General features: G+C 32.9%; 3 protein-coding genes and 1 long non-coding RNA gene across 6 annotated transcripts; 1 reads left to right on the top strand and 3 right to left on the bottom strand.

The window, feature by feature from the left end:
- Positions 1–7: 7 nt before the first annotated feature.
- Positions 8–2,363, bottom strand: LOC111707064 (chromatin modification-related protein MEAF6). Its single transcript, XM_023480065.1, has 5 exons — positions 2,253–2,363; positions 1,765–1,862; positions 1,564–1,625; positions 1,241–1,302; positions 8–376 (listed from the first exon to the last, which is right to left on the bottom strand). Exons 1-5 carry the CDS (start codon positions 2,350–2,352, stop codon positions 249–251), a joined length of 450 nt encoding a protein of 149 aa, XP_023335833.1. The 5' UTR covers positions 2,353–2,363; the 3' UTR covers positions 8–248.
- Positions 2,358–3,867, bottom strand: LOC111707065 (protein CutA homolog). The gene is made up of 4 exons (XM_023480066.1): positions 3,572–3,867; positions 3,267–3,333; positions 2,887–2,963; positions 2,358–2,589 (listed from the first exon to the last, which is right to left on the bottom strand). Exons 1-4 carry the CDS (start codon positions 3,667–3,669, stop codon positions 2,478–2,480), a joined length of 354 nt encoding a protein of 117 aa, XP_023335834.1. The 5' UTR covers positions 3,670–3,867; the 3' UTR covers positions 2,358–2,477.
- Positions 3,868–4,823: 956 nt separating this feature from the next.
- On the top strand, positions 4,824–21,787 carry LOC111707058 (uncharacterized). 2 transcript variants are annotated; one of them, XM_023480056.1, is made up of 27 exons: positions 4,824–5,217; positions 5,812–5,922; positions 6,548–6,635; positions 6,773–6,821; positions 7,127–7,219; positions 7,476–7,563; positions 9,392–9,441; positions 10,608–10,703; positions 11,397–11,501; positions 11,693–11,848; positions 11,988–12,043; positions 12,273–12,608; positions 13,081–13,184; positions 13,293–13,371; positions 15,154–15,217; positions 15,613–15,717; positions 15,958–16,187; positions 16,515–16,569; positions 16,783–16,905; positions 17,735–17,834; positions 18,202–18,545; positions 18,744–19,082; positions 19,432–19,560; positions 19,742–20,099; positions 20,386–20,483; positions 20,562–21,103; positions 21,506–21,787. In XM_023480056.1, exons 1-27 carry the CDS (start codon positions 4,959–4,961, stop codon positions 21,540–21,542), a joined length of 4,194 nt encoding a protein of 1,397 aa, XP_023335824.1. In that variant the 5' UTR covers positions 4,824–4,958; the 3' UTR covers positions 21,543–21,787. The 2 variants fall into 2 exon arrangements, with proteins under 2 accessions (XP_023335824.1, XP_023335825.1); XM_023480057.1 differs by lacking the exons at positions 4,824–5,217; positions 5,812–5,922; positions 6,548–6,635; ... (1 more) ...; positions 7,127–7,219; positions 7,476–7,563 and adding an exon at positions 9,204–9,290.
- On the bottom strand, positions 7,668–9,085 carry LOC111707059 (uncharacterized). 2 transcript variants are annotated; one of them, XR_002766366.1, is made up of 5 exons: positions 8,743–9,085; positions 8,394–8,676; positions 8,227–8,328; positions 8,046–8,107; positions 7,673–7,879 (listed from the first exon to the last, which is right to left on the bottom strand). It is a non-coding gene; the product is annotated as an uncharacterized LOC111707059 (long non-coding RNA). The 2 variants fall into 2 exon arrangements; XR_002766365.1 differs by having other exon boundaries at positions 7,668–8,328.
- Positions 21,788–22,420: the final 633 nt, after the last annotated feature.

Raw genomic sequence — 22,420 nt, 5'->3', positions numbered from 1 at the left:
ATATATGGTTTAAAAATTCGCTTTTTAGAAATAAGGCTAGCCCAAGTTATTAAAACAAAAACAGAGATATCTCTATCAAACAAGCTTTTAAAGAAAACTGTTGTAAATCTTTGATGACATTAGACACATTAAGTCGACATTTTGTACTTATTATTTTGCTGAAAAAAACATATATTGAAAGAACATTATTGAAATATGATCAGACCCTCCAAACTTTTCCGTGCCCTGATCAACTGGCTGGAGAGTAATTAACGTTTGGTTTTCTTGCTGGATTTCTTGGATAGTTTACTGGAGGATTTCCTGGATTCCTTGTCAGAAAGCACATCCTCAGCTTCAGAGTTTAGTGCAGAGTCTGGGTCACTTCGACTCTCCTTGGCTGGACAAATTTCAGGATTAAAAGAGATCGTTACTTTTTAATAAAGATAAAGAACGACCTCAGGTCGGAACTTTTGTACGGGACAGCGCTTAACTGAATATTCACAGCGTAAACTTTTAATTCAAAAGATTTCTTACTCCATGAAAAATAAAATTTTGATGAATAAAAGTAGAGATCGAATCATCGCGGTTTTATAAAAATGAGTTATTTTAATATTGAGCTCCTGATTTTCTACAAGGAGCACTGCGTCTTACAACGTTAGATTATCACAAGTAACACAATTTTGTCAATTAGGTTTATTTTTCATCAATGTGAAACATGGAAAAAGGTGATAAATCTAAATTAAAATAGATTTTAGTAAATTCAAATTGACTACAAGATGTTAAAGATGTTGATTACAAGACGGACACCGGATAATGATCACACAAGACGGACAAAGATAATTATTACAAGACAAATAACAGAAAATTACTACAAGATGATCAAAAAAATGATTAAAAGACGCACTCATATGATGACTACAACATGGTCAAATTTATGATTACAAGACAGAAGACAGATAATGGATTCAAGATTGTAAAGTTGTTGATTACATGACAGACAACGGCTGATGATTAAAAGACGGACAACGGACAATGATTACAAGATGGTCAAGATGTAGATTACAAGACGGACAATGAATAATGATTAAACGAGGGCCAACAGATGATGATTACAAGACGGACAACGGATAATGATTAAAAAACGTACAAGATAATGATTACAAGACGGAAAAGATGATGATTACAAGACAGACAGTAGATCATGATTACAAGACAGACAACAGATGGTAATTACAAGACGGATAAAAATCAATCTTCTTACTCGCTGTGCTCTCCTGATCAACAATTCCTCCTGTGACGGCTGCCATTGATGTTATACTAGACCTAGAGAATTCACATCATTAATACTAAAAGCTAATATTTTACTATATTAAGTTTCTCTTACCTTGTTTGCAGAGGGGGTGGGGCTATCTCTTTATAAATCCAAGTAAGAAATAAGCTTTGATTTTTTTACACCCCCCCCCCAAAAAAAAAAGAAAATATCCTGTTTATCCTTTTAAAAGGGGTAGAGTCATGCATATTTAAACAAGAGGGGGGGGGGGGTGTCCTTTTAACAATAAATATATCTTAAATACTCCGTCTTACCTTGAGAACAACCGCTCATTTTCTTTAAACTTTCTCGTTTTTTTGTCCGTGCTTCCACCAGCCTGAAACAGATTGAAATTTTAAACTTAAAAATTTAAGAACATGGTGTACCAATCAATCAATCTTATGTATGGGAAGAATTTGTCACCCCCTTTCATCATAAACTAACTTTTTTTACTTTAATTAATAAAAAGAACAAACCTTAGTTGCTGTGAGATATCTATCCCAGCCTCGAATAATATTTCCGTACTGATGAGTATCCTCCAAATAACTTCCCTCAAATGCATAGATTTGTCGCTCTAAATAAACTCAATACGTATTATCCTTGTTATATTTAATATACAGGGTTACTCTCAAAGGATAAAATTTAGAGACAACTTCATGGAATTTGTTTAATCCTTTTTCTTAGATTGCATGGTTCCCTGCATACCAAATCCAGCTTCTTTCTTTTTAAATCATTTAGTAAACCATTTAAATAATAAATTGAAGGAAGAAAACCAAATCAAGCATCAATTTATCATGTTCTAAGAGTTTTGGGTCGTCTTCACAGTAAAATCCTTTGTGAGTAATCCTGTATGTACCAGTCCTTTTCTTAAACTATGCTAAAGTTATGTCTGTACGTAGTTTTCTGTAGGTATAATAGGTTTGCAAAGGGATTTGATATCTCCTAACCTACTCTAGTTCTATACCTAGGTTTGCTAAAGTATCTGATATCTCCGCTCTTCTCCGAACCAACTCCGCCAACTCCTGCCTTGTGTCCATGTTGGCAATGTTCTGTTTTCCACTCATCTTAATTCTGAAATATATTTTATTATAAACTTTTAATAAACTGATTTTTTTCAGATCTCGTTCTGCACAACTCTTCACTCTGGGATGTAAAAAAAACGATGGAAAAAATGTAAACTAAATAAATTCTATTTTTCACACTTTTCTGGAACAGTTTTTGCAATCCAGTCTAGATAAGCTTGATTTCCTCCTTCAATAGACGTTGTGATTACTTCACATACATCGTAGGGATGATTCTTCCTAGATAAAATAACAGATTGTTATTTAAAGGGGTGTAATTTTAATAAAAAATGAATTTCTAAAACTTTAAGATACGTTCACATCAGCATTTTCATTGAAAAATAAAAAAATGTACTTTAATTTAAACATAGTATAAAATCATTACGACAGCATCTGGATTATATTTGAACACAGTTTACAAAACTCTAAACTTAAACTTGAATTCATAATTTCAAATAGGATCCCAAATAAATAGAATAACTCCGCAAATTCAAACAAAATGCCCTTCAATCTACAAACAATGGATAAAACTTATACCTAACGTATTCAGTGAGTTCTGGAATACTAGTTGTTCTTGTTTTAATCATCATCAAAACCTCAGAGTCTTCTTCTATCTAGTTACATTACAATAATGTTATTTTGTATTATTATTCAACAGCGAAAAGAAATAAAAAATTTAACCAGCTTAAATTATTTAGGCCACCATTTCTTTAATAAATGGAATCTTTAGTCATCAACCACCCTTATTAAATATTTTTGCTGAATTTTTGAAATCATATTTTTAGAGATCTTAGCGAATGATATTAAATGATTTTTACAATTATTAACCCCCCCCCCCCCCAAAAAAAAAACAATCCAACAGAGCTTACAAAAAAATGGGAAGGAAGATTAACGATGATATAACCTGTATCTATTACCTTCCCCTGCCACTCGTAAACAGATGTAATTCCAGGAATAATATTAACACAAGCCGCTAGTTTACCACTGAGCATTGAACAAAGATTTAATTTTTAAATTAGAGAAAAATTAAACTTGAATTTAATGAAAGATGAGAACAGTAGTTTCATAGAAAAGATTTTGTATTCTGCTAGATTTTTACAAAACATTGAGTTTAAGCTTCAATTTACCCGCTCCGGAATTTCATGAAGTTAGTTATAAATTCCTTTTCATAAAGTCGCTAAAGTTTTATAAATTGTTAATTTTTAAAAAGATATTTGGCTTCCTAACAATCCCAGAAGCAAGTTCCTTAGCTTTATCTGCAGTAGGGGCAGTAACAAAAGCCATGGAAAATTCTTCCATAGGACGACCAGTGGATGACATTCTAAAAGGAAAAATCTTGTAATTTTAGACTTATATTACTATGCTGGGTTGGACCTAGAGAACACTTTTTGGACCCTCCCCCATCTTTAAATTTTGTTACTTTCAAGGTAAGGTTAGGGTAAGTAAATCTCTGGGCCCAGCGCTGCTGCTAGGACAGGTTACTGGGCCGAGCGTGGCGGCTCTAACAGGCTAGGGGGCCGGGCGCTGTGGTCACATGTCCCTCTTTGGGGTTCGTCTTAGTTTATGATTTTTGGACTATTAGAATATATTTAGGGTTAGGTTTGGTTCATGTATTTAAAAACTGGTTCATCAGATTATATATTAGTCCAGTTTTTGTTCTCTACACCTTGTTTCAACAAATTTTTAAATTTGGTAAGCTAAGTTGTGAACTTGTAAATATAAAACTGCGCCTCGAGCCGCGTATTGGTTTGTCTAAAGAGAAGTCGTCTTACCTTATTATTTTTCGAAAGATGTCTTATCATCCGAACTATATTTCAGTAGTACTACGTTAAGGCGTTATTACAATAAACTCACAGGGTGTGTTAACTGTTCAGCCAAACATGACAGTTGAAAAACTAAGTATTTTTTTTCTTTGAATTCCAATTTTGGGCTTAACTGTTGCCCCCTCCCAAGCACTTTCCAATCGTTCTATTCCAATTTTTCCGATCCCCGGTATCAGCTGTTTAAGCTACCCAGAGTTCAGAGAGTTCTGGAACAGCTGATTATTATTTATATTCTCATTTTTAATTTATTCTCATTTTGAATGTAACAATTTAAGTAGAGAGAACAATGTCCTGACCATAATCAGTGAATTTTTAAAATATCTGTGAACATGCTTATTTTATATTTTTTGAACCAAATGTCATAAAGGTTTATTGCACAGTTCCCTAACACACAGTGATACAATGTAAAGCGTTTTACAGGGCCGGGTAGTCTCGACAATATTTCTTATTATTATTCAAATCTTTTTATTGATCAAAAGTACAAAAATAACAAGTAATATATATATATCAAAGATAGGTACATTTTGATTTTAGTATTTTTAAAAAATCGTTCACTAGGAAATTACCAACTATCGAAGCTAAATTACATTTTACTAACTTAATCAATAAAGATTCTTGAAATCGTTATTGTGACTTAATCATAATTGAATATTGAATTGATTTTTGTTAATTTCAGATCACACGCCTCCAATATGGTGATAAGACGAAAATAGAAAAATATTTTTAATTACTCTTCTCTAAAATACCTGGAAACTCATAGTGCTAAATGTAAATAATCACAAAAAAATGAAGAAGAAAGTATTGAAATCGTTTGTCACAAGAAAGAAGAAGTCCTGTTTAAAGACTAAACTGAAAACGACTCGAAAATCTCGAAAGAAGAATGACGACAAGTTCGACTGTAGTTTTGTCGACGAGCTAAAGCTGAGAAGTCTGGACTCGTGTCTCCTGAATCCTAACTATGCGATCATATGCGACTTTCTGATAAAATTCTCTGATATTTTAGAATTGCCGACTGTACCGTTGAAAGATCTACAACTTATGATAGGTAGATAATAGATATCCACTTAAAGGTTATGTTCACCAAACGTTTAATTCGATGATATATTTTTATTTTAATAATTAATTTCCATTTAATGGTTCCGTTTAATCTGTCTTTTAAAGGGACTGTCGGGGTAATTTTTAGTTGACCCTTCAGTTGTAGAATTGTGTTTCCGACTCACAACAGTACCTTTTTATGTTTCATTACGTTGTTTACAAGCTGTTTATGCTCTAAAAGTATCTTGTGTCAGTTGTCTTATGACTTCATGTCCCATTACATTGAAAATAACATTTCCAAATGTATATAGAGGTGTATATTTATTTTCCCAAAATAATCAGTCCTTGCCATCTCTCATTTGGAAAAAAAAATTTATGGTTTTATCCGTTTAGTAAGGGAAAATAAAAGATTTTTGGGGTAAAAAGTTCTAATAGGAAGAATGGATAAAATCATTGTCTCCCCCAGAAAGTTTTATACTAAAGGTATAACTATATTTTTGTTAGGTTCGTCTGGATCCCCTCACCATGATCTAGTTAAACTATATTTTTGTTAGGTTCGTCTGGATCCCCCCACCATGATCTAGTTAAACTATATTTTTGTTAGGCTCGTCTGGATCCCCCCACCATGATCTAGTTCGTATCCACATCCTTCTCCTTAGGAAGCTAAGACTTCCAAAGATTATTATCAGTGAGAAGAATTGGGAGAAAGCTTTAGGTAAAATGTACACAAATGGAATGTGTACTAATTTTCTAAAAGAATTTTATTGAAAGAGTTCAAAACTTATTTTTTAGTAGGGGATGGGGGAACGATTTTTAAAGAAAATGAATAAATACCCCTGGATTTATTTTATATTTGATTTATAATCTTTAATTATAAGGACACTTGATGCCCCTTCTACCATTCAGAAATCATATAATGTAATGTAATAAAACGCTTTAAACTCAATGTTGATAAAATAATAAAGCCGTCCCTCTAACTACTCAAGGGATGAATATTTTCTTGAAAATCATCTCCTCCAACCCCTTTTTGGAGAATTATTTCCCCCTGCCAGTTTATTAGGAATGATTACATTTTTGTGTATAATGTATCAAAAAAGGGGGAAAACTTCCCAAATTTTCATTTGCCTTATCGACGATAAAATTTTTAAAAATTTGCCTCTAACAAAATTCGATTTTTGAAAATTCATGAATTAAAAAAATCGCAAATTTTTTTGTTTTTTGTTTTGATTTACAATGTATACAGGAACATGCTCACAATTGAAATAGAAGTTGGGCGCGAAGCGCCCTATTAGCCTAGTAAATAGATAATCCTGAACTACTTGTAACTAATAATGTTCTAGTCCTGTTCTGTAAACGTGACGGAGATCTTGAACTTGAAGGAGTTCAACTTGAAGGAACAGGATACTCAGATCTTAGTGTTAATGTCAGGTAAAGATCATGTCCACTAAAAAATACAGTTCATATAAAAAACTTCTACTATTTCTGTATTAAAAACTAATAATTGTTTTGATAAAGTATTTTTCTAAATATTATTATTGAATTTTCAATTCCTCAAATATTTTAAGGTTGGAAATATTAAAATGTTTGATGGAGGTTCAGTTTCTCTGCAACGAGGTGAGGTTTTCTTTTTAAAGGTTTCAATTCTCTAATTTGGAAAGTTATATAGCTATGCGCAATAACCAGCTCAATGTTATGATAGTTTGAGCTTTGTTGTTGGGTTAAAATTGTGTTTTCTGGTGTATACATTCTTATTACTAAATATTGTTAATCCCAGCAGATTTCTTCCAAAATAAATATTTTTTTTTGTTTATTGGGTAAAATACAGTAAAATAAAAACTTTAATATTTTCCCAAAGCTTTGAAAATATATGATTAAAAATATATTAATCACTGCTCTGGTTTATAAACTATGAAATCTAGGTAGTGAAGAATGAATGTGACCTGCTCCCTACTGAAGAATTAAGACAGGATCCTACAGGGCTTGATATACAGGGGAATATTTACTGGACACAGGTGAACTCTTCTCCATTCATATCCAACCTTTTTTTTATTTTTTTTTTTTCACGAGAATTGAGAAAACATAGAAGGAGGTAGAATCTTCAAATCAAGTCAAACCAGACTCATAGTTCCGGAGTTGGCTTTAAGTATTTTCCAAAAACAAAGACTTTCAAAGTCCGTTCTTGTTAAAATTTTGTAATATTATATAACAGGACTAACGAGGTATTTTAATTTTTGGGGGGGCATTTTCCGATTTATTATTTTTTCTAAGATGTCAGAGGAGGGAGATCTGAGAATATATGCAGAGACGAGCTCCAGGGGTTCATGGGAAACCGTAGCACAAACAAGAGATAATCTAGGTAGGTCTAGGAGTACATGGGAAACCGTAGCACAAACAAGAGATAATCTAGGTAGGTCTAGGAGTACATGGGAAACTGTAGCACAAACAAGAGATAATCTAGGTAGGTCTAGGAGTATATGGGAAACCGTTGTGCCATTTTCAAGGTCTAGGATAGAACCAAGAATACCAATACCTTAGATCCACAGGTATTCATACTATTAACATTAAGATGGGCATACATCTTTCACCAGCGCACCTCGTTTATACACTAGAGTCTTGCTTAATCTTATTTATTTAGTCTAAAGATACAGGAACAAGAGCTCTAAGCCGTGAAACTGAAAAATACAAAGTCAGTCACGCTTAGATTATTTATAATATGAATATTAAAAGAATAGTAATAAATAGAAATAATAAACATTTAAAGTTTGCCAATAAAGCTTGCTCCAGGTGTGTAATGTGAAAATGTCATAACATAACAATGTGATTTAAAAATGCACTTACAAAGTTGATTAGGCCGGAGGTTAATAGCTCTTTAGATCTTAGCCAACATATCTCGTACACAACTAAAAATATCACGGTGAGTTCATATTGAAAGATATAGTCTTTAACTTTTAATATGTGTTTTCAATTGTTCATAACTCGAAGGAATAGTTCACACTCATCACAAGAAACTAATATGTACCTATTGTTATCCCGACAGAGACTGGGGAATAGAAGGTACAGGTAAGATCAGCTTAAAAGTTACAGGACTTGATCTAGCACTCAGGGTTGATAGGGGAGATATCTAAACAGGATTAAATTAGTTTATTTAATCCCTTGAGTAACTAGTTTCAATCTGTTGATCATCACCTTTTATAATTCAGCTTTATCTTCAAGCTGTTGGGTTCGGAGAGAAGTGTAGTTCTACTTCATCCAAGGAGAGATGGCAGCTACGACGGACAGATGGCAGCTACGGAGAAGAGATGGCAGCTACAAAGGAGAGATGGCAGCTACGGCAGAGAGATGGCAGCTACGGCGGAGAGATCGCAGCAACGGCGGAGAGATGGTAGCAGCGGCGGAGAGATGGCAGCTACTGCAGGTTTGTGATGACGAGGATCTGAGCAGCAACTCAGATCAGAGGAACCAGGCTTATCTAAAGATAAACCAAAAGTTAAATAAAATTCCAAGTCAGCTTAACTGGAGCTTCTCAATTGATCACCTGTTTATATTTAAAGTTCAGAGTTCAGGTAGAACAGGTGGTAGCACGAGATTATTGACTGAATTCACTTTTATAAACATCGATTGGTTTCTCAGTTTAGAGTAGAGCTTTAATGTTCGTTGAAAATCATAAAACAATTATTTAGATGTTTAATAAACCTTGAGTGCACAACCTGGAGCTAACAGGACATTAATTGGATAAAATATAGTCTATCCCATTATGTTCTGAAACATAAGGGCCATTAAATATAAGTTTTTAGAAATAGACCTTGAGACTATATATAGGTTTAAATGCAGGATATTTAAGATAAACTTTTAATTACAGATTATGTATAGAATTCTTGTTCTCAGATTAAAAAGTCCAATAAATATTGTTTTCAGGATAAAACTCATAATTGTAGAATAAATATTTGTAGGTTATAATATCAGAATCTTGACAACTTGTGTAGAAACATTTGTAGAGTATCGTGCTTCGTGAATCAACCTGAACAATAGACATAGAAAGATCTCTAGATCTTACAACCGTAGCACAAACAAGAGATAATCTAGGTAGGTCTAGGAGTACATTGGAAATCTAGAACAAACTAGAGAAAATCTAGGTGCAAATGTACAAAGTTTCCTTTTTTAATAAATTTGTGTTTTTATTTCAGTCGAGTTTATGGCAAAGCTAAAGCAGGAGAAGATGTATGTGGTTGAACAGGTAACAAACTTTTTAAATCAGGCATTTTTATGTATTTCCTATTACTACATACAGGGTGACCCAAAAAATCAGGGATTAAGATTTTTTAGCCTCTTTAATCGCTAGAAAAGTCTCAAAAATGTGCTTCAGGAAATAGTTTTAATTATAGAAGCGGTCGTTTAAATAAGTTTTAGTCGTCCGATCCTATTGTTTGGTGTAAAACTAGTCGAATATTCGAAAACCTCTCTGTTAACTTTAGCTAACCAATATTGTTGTAAGAAACAAAAAAAAAATTTACATCTATTTGAACCCTCTTAAATTTTTCTTCTGGAGTTTCTGAAATCCAAGGTGTATAGGTAGTCCTATATCCAGAACTACATGAAGAGAAACCTAAAAAAGATAGGTTGCAGAAATCCCTGCCCCATGAATGGAACAGTTTTGATGGACTCCGTGCCCGTGGTTGGAACAGCCTTGATGGACCTTGGAAAGAGGCGATTTTATTGCATGGCGTGTACCTCTTCAAGAAATAATTTGAAATATAAACATTACAGTAATCTAATTTAGTATTCTCTATAATGATTTCTAAGCATTGTTAATTTGTTTTCTCTCCGCAATTTAGATTTGAATAGAATAATAAAAATTATTAATTGTTAATAGTTAACAAATAGGTTAAAATAATAAACACAGTTTTGTGCCAAACGGAAGCATCAAACAACAAAATGTCACTTAAACTTAAAAACTAAATACTTTTCGGGTAACTCCAAAAGATTATTGGGGCTTTAAAACGCCAATCTGTTTTTTTGGGATCACCCTGTAGTTATCCTGCCATCTCAAGCCCTCTGTAAAAATTTCTAAAATTATTTTTATAAACGTGATAAAGAAACATGCTACCTCACAATTTAAATCATTTTGCGTGAACATTGAACATTGAACAACCAATATGGAAACATTACAAATATTTTCGACTTTTTTGGAAAGATACAACTTTTCTGTATCATGACATAACAATTTGTCCTAAATTCTCTTAATTTCATAAGATTATCATTATTACATATGTATGTATTTTGAATAAATACCCTTCCACGGGGTGAAAGAAAAAATGGCCTTTAAAGATTTGGGGGATTTTAAAATAAATGGATACCAATGAATTACTATTTACCTTCGGCAAATGTTTCTATTTTCTGTAGGAGAAATTAGCTGAGGCGAAGAAGAAAGAGGTGGAGGCCGAGTCGGAGAAAATTGATCTTGTGGAGGAACTACAGAAGGAGCAGGAGGCAGCTAAGGTTAAAGGGATTGTCAACGATATCTTCAATAACCTTTAGTTTAATAGTGTCATTAAGGATTCGTATTAGTACTTTTAAATCTTTATTTGAAATCCTACAGAGATGTTTATTTTTCTGGAATGGAATAAATGTCGGCCATTTTCTTGCTCGTTCTTTTCAATATGAACAAATTGCGTTAATATTAACATTTCATTTTAGCATTTAAAAAAATAGTAGAAGCGGAGATAGGAACTTTATTATTCAACTGTACACCACTGTGAGATATTTCTTATTGTTTAAATATATAAACTTGTGTATGATGTGAAATATGTCGAACTATCTATTGTCTAGGCATATAAGCCTGAGTATGGATGTGAAATATGTCTAACTGTCTATTATCTAGGTATATAAACTTGTGTATGATGTGAAATATGTCGAACTGTCTATTGTCTAGGCATATAAGCCTGAGTATGGATGTGAAATATGTCTAACTGTCTATTGTCTAGGTATGTAAGCCTGAGTATGGATGCGAAATATGTCTAACTGTCTATTGTCTAGGCATATAAGCCTGAGTATGGATGTGAAATATATCTTACTGTCCATTGTCTAGGTATATAAGCCTGAGTATGGATGTGAAATATGTCTAACTGTCTATTGTCTAGTTATATAAGCCTGAGTATGGATGTGAAATATGTCTAACTGTCTATTATCTAGGTATATAAGCCAGAGTATGGATGTGAAATATGTACTGTGGTAGCTAAGACTTCTCTTCAACTACGGGAACATTATTCTTCTATACATCTTACCAGGCAACTCAAGGTATTCATTCTTGGGTATTTATTTTTTTAGAATTCTGTGGGGAGGGGTAGTGATTTTCGAAGATTTTCATATTTTTATTATGATACAGCACTAAATAGCTTGAAACTGAAATTATCTGCTGAGCTATATCGAGTTAAATGCACGTAGAGTTTTGGTATTTTATACAGTTCCGACCTTGGTTATTATTTCAGGAGAAGTTTCCTCATCTTGTTGAGAAGAGAATATGTAAACTCTGTCAGTTTGATGCTCGGACCACAAGGGATGATAGTGAGGATGATGATGATGAGGATGATCTGATCTGGGTTCATCTTGGGACTATACATGACAAGATTAATGTCGTTCTTAAGGTTCGAAATCTAAAATTAGAAAGCCGAAAAAATAGTTTTTCACTCTTTTAAGTCATTAAAATTTTGTTAGACTGATGCTTGATGATCTAGTTATTACAACAATAAGAATAATTTTAAAAAATAGTGAAATATATTTCAGGATGAAGGACTTGGACTTGTTCAGGAGATAAATAAACTCAATTGTGATAAAACAAGGAAAATATTAAGCCTTTATAGTCCTCATTTATTTTTACAGGGAGTCAAAATAAAATGGGAAAGCTTTATAACTTGCTTTGCAGAGGTAAAAAAAACCTTGGAAATTTTTCCTTTAATTTTAGATGATCCAAAAAAATGAACAAATTAACTTTAGGGTTGCAGCTTAAAATTGAAACCTTTATTTCTTCAGTAATCTTGTTAACACAAATAAGGCTAATTATTTGTTTAGCTGTGATAATACTAATATGCAAGAAGATTCATCCATGACTCTTCCAACCGATGATCTTCCACAAAATTGCAAATCTTCCTCACAAAGTCTGGATCTCAAAAATCCAGAAAATGAAAACTATGATAAAATTATGCCTGAAGATGCACAAAAAACAAATGATTCTGTTACTCAATGTGAAGATGAAAAAGAAAAAGATAATCCTAGTGAAGAGAACGAAGCTAACAAGGAGGATGAAGATACTCTCAAAGATGGAATGAAAAACGGTCAGTACGAGAGAAGAAGAAGTACCAGGTTAAACAAAGCTGGGTTGGATCCAGTAATTGAGAAAGCAATCAGGTCTTTTTTTATACTTTTTATCTGTCCTGATTTTTATTTAATTGTTATTTTCAATATGTTTTCTGTAACGATGAACAGCTGGAATTTATATGGCCTATGTTAACGCCAAACAAAGGAGACCAGGTCATATCAGATAATATCAGACGATATTGAAGGAATTCTCTAGAGAACATCTATACAAGATTATGGATAAGGAATAACTGCAATCATCCTATCGATGAAAATAAAAGGGGTATTAGATAGATCTTTTAATAAATTTAAAACTGGTTTCTCATTAGTGAAACTAGCTGATTCTGGTCTGTTTACCATCACTTTACAGAAACGTCTGTCAGGCATTAAAGTAGTAACGATATATTTATGATATTATCATGTTCATAGTTCATTCCACATCACCTTTATTTTTTTAAGCGAAAATTACTTTTTAAATTCAGACTTAGAATATATTTATATATATTTATATATTCTATTCCAGGGAGTCAGTAGAGCTTGAAAAGCTCAGATTAAAGCAGGAGAAAGAAGACAAAAAAAGACTTGAACGCAAATTGTCTTGTAAACTTTGCGGGTTGTACGATTCAGGCAAAAATATGCTTAGATTAACATTGAAAAATTTCAAATCTTTTATGTTTTCTTTAAAAAATGATTTTCCTGAAAACTTGTTTAATATTAATCATATTTGCTGGGTAGACTCTATAAACCCTGTATATACCTGTGCATGTGGGTACAGCTGGCATAAAGATTGTACCAAACCAAAGCTATATTCCAGGTTATTACATATATTTTAGAAACTTCTTTTTAAACCTTAATGTTATGCGATTTATATTTAGACTATGTTTCATTATGTTTTCTGGATTTATTAATAAGATATTTCAAATTAAATCAAATCAGAATTTCAGGGATATCCTACCTTCCGTGTCGAAAACTGAAGTGATTTATACTAAATCAGTATTAGACCAAGGGCTTACGGCTCGTGGCATAATGTTATAGTTATAGTATTTATTTTCAAACACAAAATACAAAATAATAATGTATGATGGTTCAGCTAAAAATAAAACACAAAAGAAAATTTATTATGAGCCAATTGAAAATATAATGTTTGATAATTTTGTTTGATCGTTTTTGTTGAAACAAAGTATACATATTGAAATCTCAACAAAATATACATTCATTGTGCATTTACAAGCAGATAATTAGTCAGCACTCAAATAATCAAAACATTTTCAAGAATGCATTCATTGAACTTATAAATACATATTGATTCAGCAAAAGTAGAAATATATTCTCGTTGGCTGTAGTAGACTTGACATCTACCATTAGCAAAGGGTGTGAACCCATACTCGTTGACTTTAGTAGACTTTGACATTCATCATTAGCAAAGGGTGTGAACCCATACTCGTTGACTTTAGTAGACTTTGACATCCACCATTAGCAAAGGGTGTGAACCCATTCTTGTTGACTGTAATAGACTTTGACATCTACCATTAGCAAAGGGTGTGAACCCATACTCGTTGACTGTAGTAGACTTTGACATCCACCATTAGCAAAGGGTGTAAACCCATTCTTGTTGACTGTAGTAGACTTTGACATATACCATTAGCAAAGGGTGTGAACCCATACTCGTTGACTGTAGCAGACTTTGACATATACTATTAGCAAAGGGTGTGAACCCATTCTTGTTGACTAGTAGACTTTGTTATCTACCATTAGCAAAGGATGTAAACCCATTCTTGTTGACTGTAGTAGACTTTGACATCCACCATTAGCAAAGGGTGTAAACCCATTCTTGTTGACTGTAGTAAGTAGACTTTGACATCTACCATTAGCAAAGGGTGTGAGCCCATTCTTGTTGACTGTAGCAGACTTTGACATCTACCATCGACAAAGGGTGTGAACCCATACTCGTTGACTGTAAAAAGGTTATATAAGGGTTGCGGCCCTAGTCCTGAATATATTCTGAAAGCATTTTGCATGCTTTCCCTCAGAGAGAGGATGTGTTAACACCTCAACTGCTTTCTACTAACTGCTGTTAATTGTCCGTTTACCGATAAAAGTACAGATTGGACAAATTTTGGCTCTACTACAAAAAAATTCAAATGTGGTCTTAATAATTCGATTTAAATAATTCGAATTCGATTTAAATAATTCGGATTCGATTTAAATAATTCGAATTTTATTTTAATAACTCGAATTCGATTTAAATAACTCGAATTCGATTTGAATATATCGAATTCGATTTAAATAATTCGAATTTGATTTATTATTAAGATATTCCAACGATGATAAGATAAAGGTTTTACAAACCGTTGTGAATCAGGCATGACCCTCCTTAAATGAAGGGTCAGTTAAAATTACAGATATAGTTTCTTTAAGATAATTTCCCCTTATAAATATAAATATGTGAACTTGGTTGCATCATACAAAGGGATTAAACCTAAAAAAATAGCGTTATCAATTGAAGAAAAACACTTTTGTAGGCATTTTTTTTATTTTTTCCCAAATGTATTCTGCTAAAATAATTAATATAATTTTTTTTTTTGCCATTTTTTAGGCCAACATTAAGCTGGAGATGTCCTTTATGTAACCACACTGGTCTGGTTGCAATGTTACAACAGGTTTAATTTTTCTCAACATCTTAATTTACACCATACTCTTCAAGCCGGCTAGTTTTCCCTATCATCCCATTTTTTCGTAATATTGATTTTTGTAATTTGAAATTATTAAAAAGTAATTTTCTTTTAGTTTTTGATTTAGGAAATAAACAACATGCTCAAGGAAAACCAATGTTTAATAGGGTTAAATTGTTAATTTTTTTCATTAATTTTTCTCGAGAAACTCTAGGATGGCTATTTTAAGATTTGCAGAAAAATCTGAGAGAAATCTCAGATGCACAATGGCTAATAGACCTAAGCTCCAAGATTCCAAAAGAAATTCTGTATTTTCGGAATGTATAACTATAACAAATAATTGGATTTGTTTAAACTTGTTTCTAATAATTTATTGTATTTAGGTTTTGATTGAGTTTGATGCAATGATGGAGCAAGCACAACAACGCCGCCTAGCGAGACTCAGAGACAACAGGAGCGCCAGCAGTACAGGCGCAGGAATTGAGGAGGTGATATTTATGTTAAGTGCTGATTTTCTACTTGCAAATTAGATTGAATGTGTTTAGTATAATATTTACCGAATAGAAATAGTGCAACCTTAGGTTGTAGATCTTTGATATTTTAAACTTTAACTTTAAGTAGCCATATTTAGAAATATCGAAAGTTTATGCACCATCAGGTTGCAAAAATGTTGGGAATATAAAACTCAAGGTTTTAGACAATTGTTCAGTTCCATCCTTGAATTTTAGGATGAGGACAGTGAGTATGTCGAGAGTGTAGAGGATGAGAGAACGAATGATGATGATGAGGCTGGAAGGATAAATGAAGGAGAAGGGGGTGTAGAGGAAGGGATGAGGGAGATGGTTGACGCTATAGTGAAGGACAGGGAGACGATGAAGCTGGTCGTCAACTACTGTGAGACGAGCGAGGAAGACGAGGTTGAGGAAGATGAAGAAGAGAAAGAGTGGAAAAGAATTAGGTAAAATCCTTTTGAAAATCGTCTTTCTTTACGAGGCATTTTCCTCTTTTCTTTTCTCTAAGTAGGTAGGTCCACTGAAAAATTTACTAATAAATAGTTAGCTATTTCCTTCTGAATTTTTCCCCGCCATTTTGTATTTTTTAGCATTGAAGGGAAAAAATTGATTTGTGGGATAATGAAGGTTTATGGGATAAGATACAATATTTGTCCAAGCTTCAATACAAAGCCTCACACACACTAGGCCTGATCCCTTTTAATTTTGGGAACTGTTTTTTTTTCTTCGATTTTTCTGTTTATCTTGATTAACAACATTTTTAATTATTTCAGGAGCACTTGTCTATGTGAGGGCGCTGGGAAATGTGTTTACTGCAAAAGATTAAAGGTTTTTGTTTAAAATCCCCCATATAGCACAAAATCAATACAAACTACAAATTGTTTCATCGTTTTAAAATGGATAACTTTATGAAAATAAAATTGAATATTTTCTATCGATTTTTTTTAGTTTTAAGTTCTTAAAAAGTAAACCTTAATGTAACGCCCCCTAGGCTCCACCCTAAAAAGCCTCCCCTAAAGTTTTTGTACATAACACTTTTAGGGTTGTACATGCGAGGGTGCTGGTACATGCCGTCTGTGTGTATCGCTTGAGAAGAAGGAGAGTAGTAGTGATAGCTCCCTGGAGGTTATTGAACACTCAGACAATGAGAATACGGACTTGAAGGAAATAATTAGTCCAACCTTTAAAAGTTTTAATTCCGTTACACTTAATCCATACTAAGAAATAATAAAAAAATAACGAGTTTATATATTAATATTAATAATAATAATATATGTTAATACTATACTATTCCAGGGAGTATAAGTCCATTATAATCAGTAATAACTCCATTTCATAAAATGATGACTCTATTTTAAAAATGATGAAAATACATTGAAAAATAAGTTCATCCAATAAACTATTAGTTAATTTAAAAAATTTATGAGTGTAAAAATAATTAGTTTATATGATAAAAGATACAATAGATAACTTAATCAGTTGCAAATTCTTTATGGAAAGTAAATAAATGAATTTAAAAATGAACAATTCATAATTAAAAAAATATGTTTTCAGTGTCCATTTTGAAAAATAGTAAAAAAAAAGTTAAAAATTAACAAGCTTATATATTGAAAATAATAAAAATAATAAGTTTAAAATTTGATGATTCCTAGTGAAAAAAGGACGATAAAAATTAGTTTTTAATATTAAAAAATAATAAATTTTCATAATGATGATTTATTTTTTCCATTGAAGAAATAATTCTTTTTTGTCGAGAAAATTAAGAAGTTCATATCAAAATAGATTAGTTCGCATTAAAAAGAATGTTTCCAGATTTAAAAAATAAGTTAAATTTGATAAATAGTTCCAAATGGTACTCACAAGTTTAAAATAGGAATTTAAAACCCGAAAAGCAGGTAGTCTATCAAGATTTAATTTAAATTATATGAAAGAAGAAGAAAACTTGATTAATTTTCGAAAATTGCGTAACTTTGGACAAATATCTTTTAATTAGATGTCTACAACGGAATTGTTTCTTTTGACTGGTGAGACAAAAACCATCCAAGTCCCTAAAAGCAAAAGATTATTCACACCGACTGGCAAACCTAGAAAAGGTAAGAGGGAGGGGGGGGGGGGGGGGGGGGGGTGTAGGGGGTTTGTATTTTTTTTATAAATAATCAAACTTTAAGATTCACCAGAGTACCTTGATATGAAAAAAATATTTTCAATACTTGGGCTTTCCTCAAGTTATATTTCAATTTTAAAATTAGTTTAGTTTAAAAGTCTAGCAAAAATTGAAGAGGGCTCCATTAATAAAAAAGTGATACAGTTAAACTTTTTTTTAAATGTAGTTATTTTTGACAAAAATTTAGTATTAAAGTTTGTTTAATTATTGTAATTTGTGCTTTTTCGGAACCTTTTTTTCCTACAAAGAAACATTATCCTCAATGTTTCATCGATATTTGAGTTTCTTTGTTCTAGGGGGCTCCGTCGTTTCGAAAGCAGAAATTATTAATCTGACAGATGACGTCACAATTTATCAATCTTCCTCACGAAAACAAGCCTCTCCCAGAGGAAGTTTAACTCCAACGAGGGGATATTCTCCTTCAAGAGGTTCAACTCCTCGGGGTAGTTCAACTCCTAGAGGGGAATCTAATAGAGAAATGACTCTGTATAGGACTTTCCTTGGTATTCCACTAAGTGCTCGAGGTACTCCACCAAGCGGAAGAGGGACTCCTAGAGGAACTCCGCATAGTTCCCATATTGTATCTGGATATCAGAACAGAAGCTTGGCTGACAGTGCCAGGCGTAGAAACTTGTTTCAGGTGAACTGTTGTATTTCTTATTTTTTAAGTATTTTTTTTAGTTTGTTTATTATTTAAATCCATTTTCCTTAAAGAAAATAGTCTTCTTGAAGGACCAAAACAAAAGTTATTTTAACTTTAAACTTTTGCAATTGGTCAAAGATAAATTTGTATTTTTTATCATGTTTATCAGTAAGTTATTCCTTTTTGTATTTTAAGGAGATTATTGATATTGACGAGGACGAGGATGAGGATGAGAACGAGGATTGGATTTCTCCGGACTCTGCAGCAGCCAAATATTTTCCTGAGAGGATCAGATATCCTGCACCTGCTCCTGCTCCTGTAGTGCGAGCAGCAACCCCTAGACGTACTCCAGCTCCTATTCTCAGAAGGAATATGAGAGCAGCCGGTGCTTTTCAAGGTCGAGTAATCCGAACAGGAAGATCTCCTGCTTCTGGTCGATCTTTTGTGCGTCCTCCAGTGGCCCAACGGACATCTCAAGGTCAAAGAGTAGGACAAAATGATCTTCAGTATGCTATACAATCTTGCGGAAATCAGGCAAGGGTCAAAATTATTATTATTAAAACAAACAAGTTATGAAAGTTTGAAATTGTAATTAATCAAAATTACAAGGCCTCCCCATTTTCTATTGATAATTTAAACTTTTTGCTGCTTAACCTTCTTAAAGTATTGCTGCCAAATCATTTTAAAGTAATGAAAATTAATAAAATATTTCACAGATTTTCCTGTTTTCATTGAATTCACAGATTTGGAAAAATCAAAATATTTTTAGGCTTTTTCTAAAATGTTGATCGACAATTAACCACAAAATCGGTCCAGGGCCGTTTTGGATACAAAAAAAAATAGTCATGGTTAACATATTCATTTTTACCAATTGTGCTACCAGGATGCGTACAATGTTGGTGCGTATGAAGATGATGCGTATTTAAATGAGCAATACTCCACTGAGGAAGATTACGATGATGTTTCAAACGCAGGAACTTATGCCAACTTTATGCCAAATGTTTCTACCCAGGTATAATTTATTCCACCATTTTCAGACTATATCATTTTGGATTTGCTCTCATGTTTCGCCGTATTGTATATGGCAAAACTTATGCAGTGTTAAATAACCAAACAAACAATTTAGCATTTAACACCCCCCTGAAATAATTGAAATTTATTTCTGAATAAAATTTTCCTTTTGAAATTTTTAGAAATACAGAACTGAGCAGTTGAGATCTATTGCTCTACCACAGCAGTCTCGCCCCCTTCGTCGACCTAATCTAGCATTACAGAGGCCACGACTAATGAATCAACGGCCTCATCAAAGGCCTCAAATGATGCATCCTCAGCGTCCGAGAATCTCCCCGCAACTGTCAATGTATTCCCCTCAGCAACATTTATTATCCTCACCTCGAGCTTTTACACCAAGAATGACAAGAACAAAAACAAGAACAAGGCCAATTAGAGGATTAGATGGGGCATCAAGAGGAGCTTTGCTTCAAAACTCTTACCCAGGCCAGTCTAATATTCAGGCAGCTGGGTTTAATCAACTACCTAACTATGCATCAGGTCAGAATTTTTTTATTTACTCACTATTTATCCTATTAAATCATTATTAACATTTAATGTATTGTCCTGCTGGCCATGTTACATTAGTGAGAGTGGTATTTTGCATATTTAGAAAAATGTTATGTATTTGTCTGGTAAAAGATTAGATTACATGATGATACACCGAACAAAGATTTTATACATGCACAACCATTTTAATAAGAAGAGATTAAAAACAAGGGAAAGATAACAATGATATTTTGAAATAGACACCAATTGCAACCCTTGTTCAATTTTATTGTTCAAGGAGGATCCAGTGCACATCCAGGAGTTAAAAGGAAAACTCTCAAAATAAATGCATTCAGCGCTTCAAACTCTTATCAGCAGGGGAATATGTTACGACAGGTACACCTCCCCCCCCCCTTTAAATGACTTTAATAATAACTCTTAAATGAACCTATAGAGTTGAATTGCTGTTTTTAGACCAGTGAAGAAATACTGTTAGACGATGAAGACGACATTTCAGAAGTTTCCCCGCCTACAACTAGCTCCTTCGTGAATACAGGAGACGGTCTACACATCCAACCAAGTGCATCCTTTAACCATCATCTTAGTTCCTCCAGCGGTGCATATAACCAGTCCTCACCATTGACCGATAATTACAACAATTTTCCGACTGGAGATTATATCTCGACGCAGACTAAACAGTATGATCTAACTCAAGATGAACCTGAGGAATTTGTGGATACTGCCGATTATTCAAACGAGGATTTCAGTATTCATTCATCGGACGTTATCGAAGAAATTGAGCCAAGTAACGTTTACTCGACCTCTACCCATTCAACAGCCAGCGGAGCCCGAGAAAATTTGTCTGGCGCTGTTTTTAGCGATAGATTTGGCGCCAGGAATAATCTTGTTCTAGATGAAGAGTTTGGTGCCAGGATTCGTGAAGAGCTTGGTGATCCTGGGGAACTGGGTCGAAATGAATCTGAGCTTGCTCGTCTTCCACCTGGTATACTAGTCAGGAATCTTATCTATTCTTTTTCAATTTGATATTTTCGACTTTTTAAGGACAGTCGACGTAATTTCTAGTGCCCTACATTTAACATAAGACATGACCGATTGAAAACGGCCAAAAAAGATGACGATATCCTTGTTTTCCTTTTAAAAAAGATGTTAATTTAAAATTGTTTTCTATAAATGTGACTCATGGTATTATGCAACAATCAAGGAAAGGAAACGACAAATCTTCCTATTTATTACTTAGATAAAGTGTAAAAGGGTACTGGTGTGCCACAGTACAAATAGAGAGTAACTTAGAATTATGTGGTGTTGTTGTGCAGTTCATAAATCTTCCAAAGATATTTCAAAATCAAAGAGTACATAACATGATATATCTGAAATTTATTAATAATAGATTTGATCAGGAAAGTATTGGAAGAGGATATAGTGGAACTTGAGTAAGTCTGGAACCGAAAAATATTTTTTAAAAGTCGCCTGTTGTACTTATTTATCATGTTTACTTGGTATCTTTGTACATTATTCAAGTCATAAAACTTCCAAAATTACTAAAAAAGCTTAAATTTACATATATCCGCTTTAAATCTGTATGTTCAAATATAAGCTATGTAAATTTACAATTTGTTGAAATCTCATGTAAATCAACAATTAAACTATAAAAAACCTAAATAAATCGATCTCAGAATTTACTAACTCGGCGGTATTATATAAAGAGAATTTTCAATGAAGAAGAAATTTTAGAAAACTCGTTATGCCCGAGAATTTTAATTAATTTAATTTCTTTTAGCGTTTGCTTATAGGTTAAAGCGAAAGTAAGCGTAATTTCAAGTGTTTCTTTATATATGCTAAGATATTGTGTTTTTCTTCCAGGTTTTAAAGCGTTCAGAGCTGGGAACTTTAGAATGGGATATCCTTAATCCCGATCAGTTGATTAATCTGGAGATTAAAAACAAGCGGAGAACAAGCATTATTTAATCTGGAGGATAAGAAAAAGAGGAGATTAAGCATTTATCCCGATATCCATCATTCAAGAGTTCCCAGCTCAGTTCTAATAACTTTCATGTTGTGAAAAATGCTCGTCTTACTTTAGTAGAGAATTCCCAAATAGAAAATAAATCAGTTTCAAAATTATAAATATTGATTTCTTTCATACTTAATTAAAGAAAGCTTTTAAAATTACCGTTGTGTAACGGCATAGGAGGGGCATTTAAATCAAATTTAAATATCAAGCTTTTGCTTTAAAAGTTTTTGATATTTTATTATTTTTATGTTTATCAGCTCAATATTCCTTTAAATTCGACGGGGTTTTAACCGGTTTAACT

This window comes from Eurytemora carolleeae, unplaced genomic scaffold (genome assembly GCF_000591075.1).
Source record: "Eurytemora carolleeae unplaced genomic scaffold, Eaff_2.0 scaffold775, whole genome shotgun sequence".
Classification (NCBI taxonomy): Eukaryota; Metazoa; Arthropoda; class Copepoda; order Calanoida; family Temoridae; genus Eurytemora; species Eurytemora carolleeae.
This window is presented reverse-complemented; position numbering and strand designations above follow the sequence as displayed.

What these genes read in the sequence shown, in the direction of transcription:
- LOC111707064 (XM_023480065.1), bottom strand. Translation starts at nt 2,352, where the DNA reads ATGAGTGGAAAACAGAACATTGCCAACATGGACACAAGGCAGGAGTTG. An exon ending in AGATACTTTAGCAAACCTAG is followed by an intron (nt 1,863 to 2,252) that starts GTATAGAACTAG and finishes GAGTTTATTTAG; the next exon opens with AGCGACAAATCTATGCATTT. An exon ending in GATATCTCACAGCAACTAAG is followed by an intron (nt 1,626 to 1,764) that starts GTTTGTTCTTTT and finishes AATCTGTTTCAG; the next exon opens with GCTGGTGGAAGCACGGACAA.
- LOC111707065 (XM_023480066.1), bottom strand. Translation starts at nt 3,669, where the DNA reads ATGTCATCCACTGGTCGTCCTATGGAAGAATTTTCCATGGCTTTTGTT. An exon ending in TTTACGAGTGGCAGGGGAAG is followed by an intron (nt 2,964 to 3,266) that starts GTAATAGATACA and finishes TAATGTAACTAG; the next exon opens with ATAGAAGAAGACTCTGAGGT. An exon ending in GAACTCACTGAATACGTTAG is followed by an intron (nt 2,590 to 2,886) that starts GTATAAGTTTTA and finishes TATTTTATCTAG; the next exon opens with GAAGAATCATCCCTACGATG.
- LOC111707058 (XM_023480056.1), top strand. Translation starts at nt 4,959, where the DNA reads ATGAAGAAGAAAGTATTGAAATCGTTTGTCACAAGAAAGAAGAAGTCC. An exon ending in AGATGTATGTGGTTGAACAG is followed by an intron (nt 9,442 to 10,607) that starts GTAACAAACTTT and finishes TATTTTCTGTAG; the next exon opens with GAGAAATTAGCTGAGGCGAA. An exon ending in CAGGCGCAGGAATTGAGGAG is followed by an intron (nt 15,718 to 15,957) that starts GTGATATTTATG and finishes CTTGAATTTTAG; the next exon opens with GATGAGGACAGTGAGTATGT.